Below are 1,872 nucleotides of genomic sequence, written 5' to 3'. Positions count from 1 at the left end.
CGGGCTGAGGACTCACTGAATCCGGTGGTGAATTCTTCCAGCGTAAGGGAGCCGTTGCCATCTGCATCCAGCGTGTCAAATACTCTCTCCAGCTCTTCTGGGGCAAGTGGTGACTGCCCGTGGAGCCTCTAAAACGACAATGTTTGCCTCAGTTACGCTGACGTTGCGTGTAAATGAAAAGGTTAATTTTAAAAAGATCTCGAAAACGGGAAAAAAGACAAATCATTTAACTATTACCCTCTGGCAGACGGTCCAGGATAATGAAAACAAAGACAAATAGGCTGGAAAATAGCTTTGGTCCCAGAGCTGGAAGCATGTGAAATAACCACAGTACAGTGCGACATTGAAGTGCGATAGCACGGGCAGCAGCGCAATGGTGAACAGAATGTGAAGGATGTGAGTATGTAATGTGTGTTCTTATTTGTGCTTTTTTTTTATAACAAGTTTTTTATTGGTTTTCCAGTTTTACATTTAAGTATTTGGAAAGCAGCGTGGTGATTGGGAAAATCAATAGTACAATAACAAAATCTTCAGGACATATCTCAGGTTACATCATCAAAAAATCCCTTCTCTATTTCCGTTAACATTTACTGTATCATTTTTAAGCTAATAGATTTCTAGTTATAACAAGCTCAATTAAAACGTTTATCCTTATATTTTCGCTTATACATATCCCTATCCTGTATTTAAATTTTACCTCATTTTTCATTAGAATATTCCAATTTAACCTTTAATATCCATAGTATTTAAATTCCCGGAGGACCCTAATTTCCTTCATTATCTGTGATTTTATTTTACTTGTGTGTAGTGGGCAGTGTGGGCAGCCTTTAGTTTTGTTGTGAGTTACACAACGACCACAAAGATATTTTATTTGTTCTGTTCTGTTTAGGTGAATGGAAAATTGCTTTTCTTTTAACACGGTGGGGTTGCAAGTATCAAATATTCCTTTCATATTCCTAGATCTTCTGTCTCCTTACCTTATGGACAGATCACTGGCTTCTAATCTTGGATTAATTCCCATGAGCCACATTGTCCCAGGACCTTTAATGCAGGTCTAGTGACTCTAAAATTCCCCACTCATCCCTCACTATAGACCAACTCACTGAGATGCTCTGCTACAATACATAAGCCAACTTTCACAGGGGAGTTTCCTCCAGATTTACATCCTTCATCCTGTGTGTTATCTCTCTTTCAACTATTTGCGTTGAACAAACTTACAGCTGAGTAATAAAGCGGTAGAGCCAGTTTAGTGTAGCGGTGAAGGCCATCGGGCTAAGAACTGGGAGTCCAGGAGTTCTAGTCCCACCTTAGGCACAAAGCCAGCTGCCTGACCTTGGGCCGGTCACTTTCTCTCAACCCTAGGAAGGAGGCAATGGCAAAACTCTTTTGGAAAATCTTGCCAAGTAAACTGCAGGGACATGTCCAGGCAATCTCCATGAACTGGACATGACTGAAAATAATAGTGGTAGTAGTAGTAGTAGTAGTAGTAGTAGTAGTAGTAGTAGCAGCAGCAGCAGCAGCAGCAGCAGCAGTAGTAGTAGTAATAAATAATAATAAAGTTGGAAGGGACCTTGGAGGTCATCTAGTCCAACCCCCTGCTCAGGCAGGAAACCCTATACCATTTCAGACAAATGGCTGTCCAGTCTCTTCTTAAAAACCTCCAGGTTTGGAGGAGGAGGAGAAGGAGAAGGAGAAGGAGAAGGAGAAGGAGAAGGAGAAGGAGAAGGAGAAGGAGAAGGAGAAGGAGAAGGAGAAGGAGAAGGAGAAGAAGAAGAAGAAGAAGAAGAAGAAGAAGAAGAAGAAGAAGAAGAAGAAGAAGAAGAAGAAGAAGAAGAAGAAGAAGAAGAAGAAGAAGAAGAAGAAGAAGAAGAA

The 1,872-nt window shown here is 40.9% G+C and overlaps 1 protein-coding gene across 1 annotated transcript in view; it reads right to left on the bottom strand.

Annotated features, from left to right (window-relative positions):
* The window catches only part of CRACR2A (calcium release activated channel regulator 2A), an 84,894-nt gene extending 83,626 nt beyond the window's left edge, over nucleotides 1-1,268 (bottom strand). The window contains exons 1-2 of the mRNA XM_015811661.1: nucleotides 1,219-1,268; nucleotides 17-128 (exon numbers count right to left, since the gene is read on the bottom strand). Of these exons, the coding sequence (XP_015667147.1) occupies nucleotides 17-128; nucleotides 1,219-1,268 (162 nt within the window). The remainder of the gene's footprint in view (nucleotides 1-16; nucleotides 129-1,218) is intronic.
* Nucleotides 1,269-1,872: the final 604 nt, after the last annotated feature.

This window comes from Protobothrops mucrosquamatus, unplaced genomic scaffold, assembly GCF_001527695.2.
Source record: "Protobothrops mucrosquamatus isolate PMUCROS unplaced genomic scaffold, P.Mucros_1.0 scaffold_51, whole genome shotgun sequence".
In the NCBI taxonomy this organism is placed as follows: domain Eukaryota; kingdom Metazoa; phylum Chordata; class Lepidosauria; order Squamata; family Viperidae; genus Protobothrops; species Protobothrops mucrosquamatus.
Note: the sequence above shows the minus strand (reverse complement) of the source record. Positions and strands in the feature narration are given on the sequence as shown.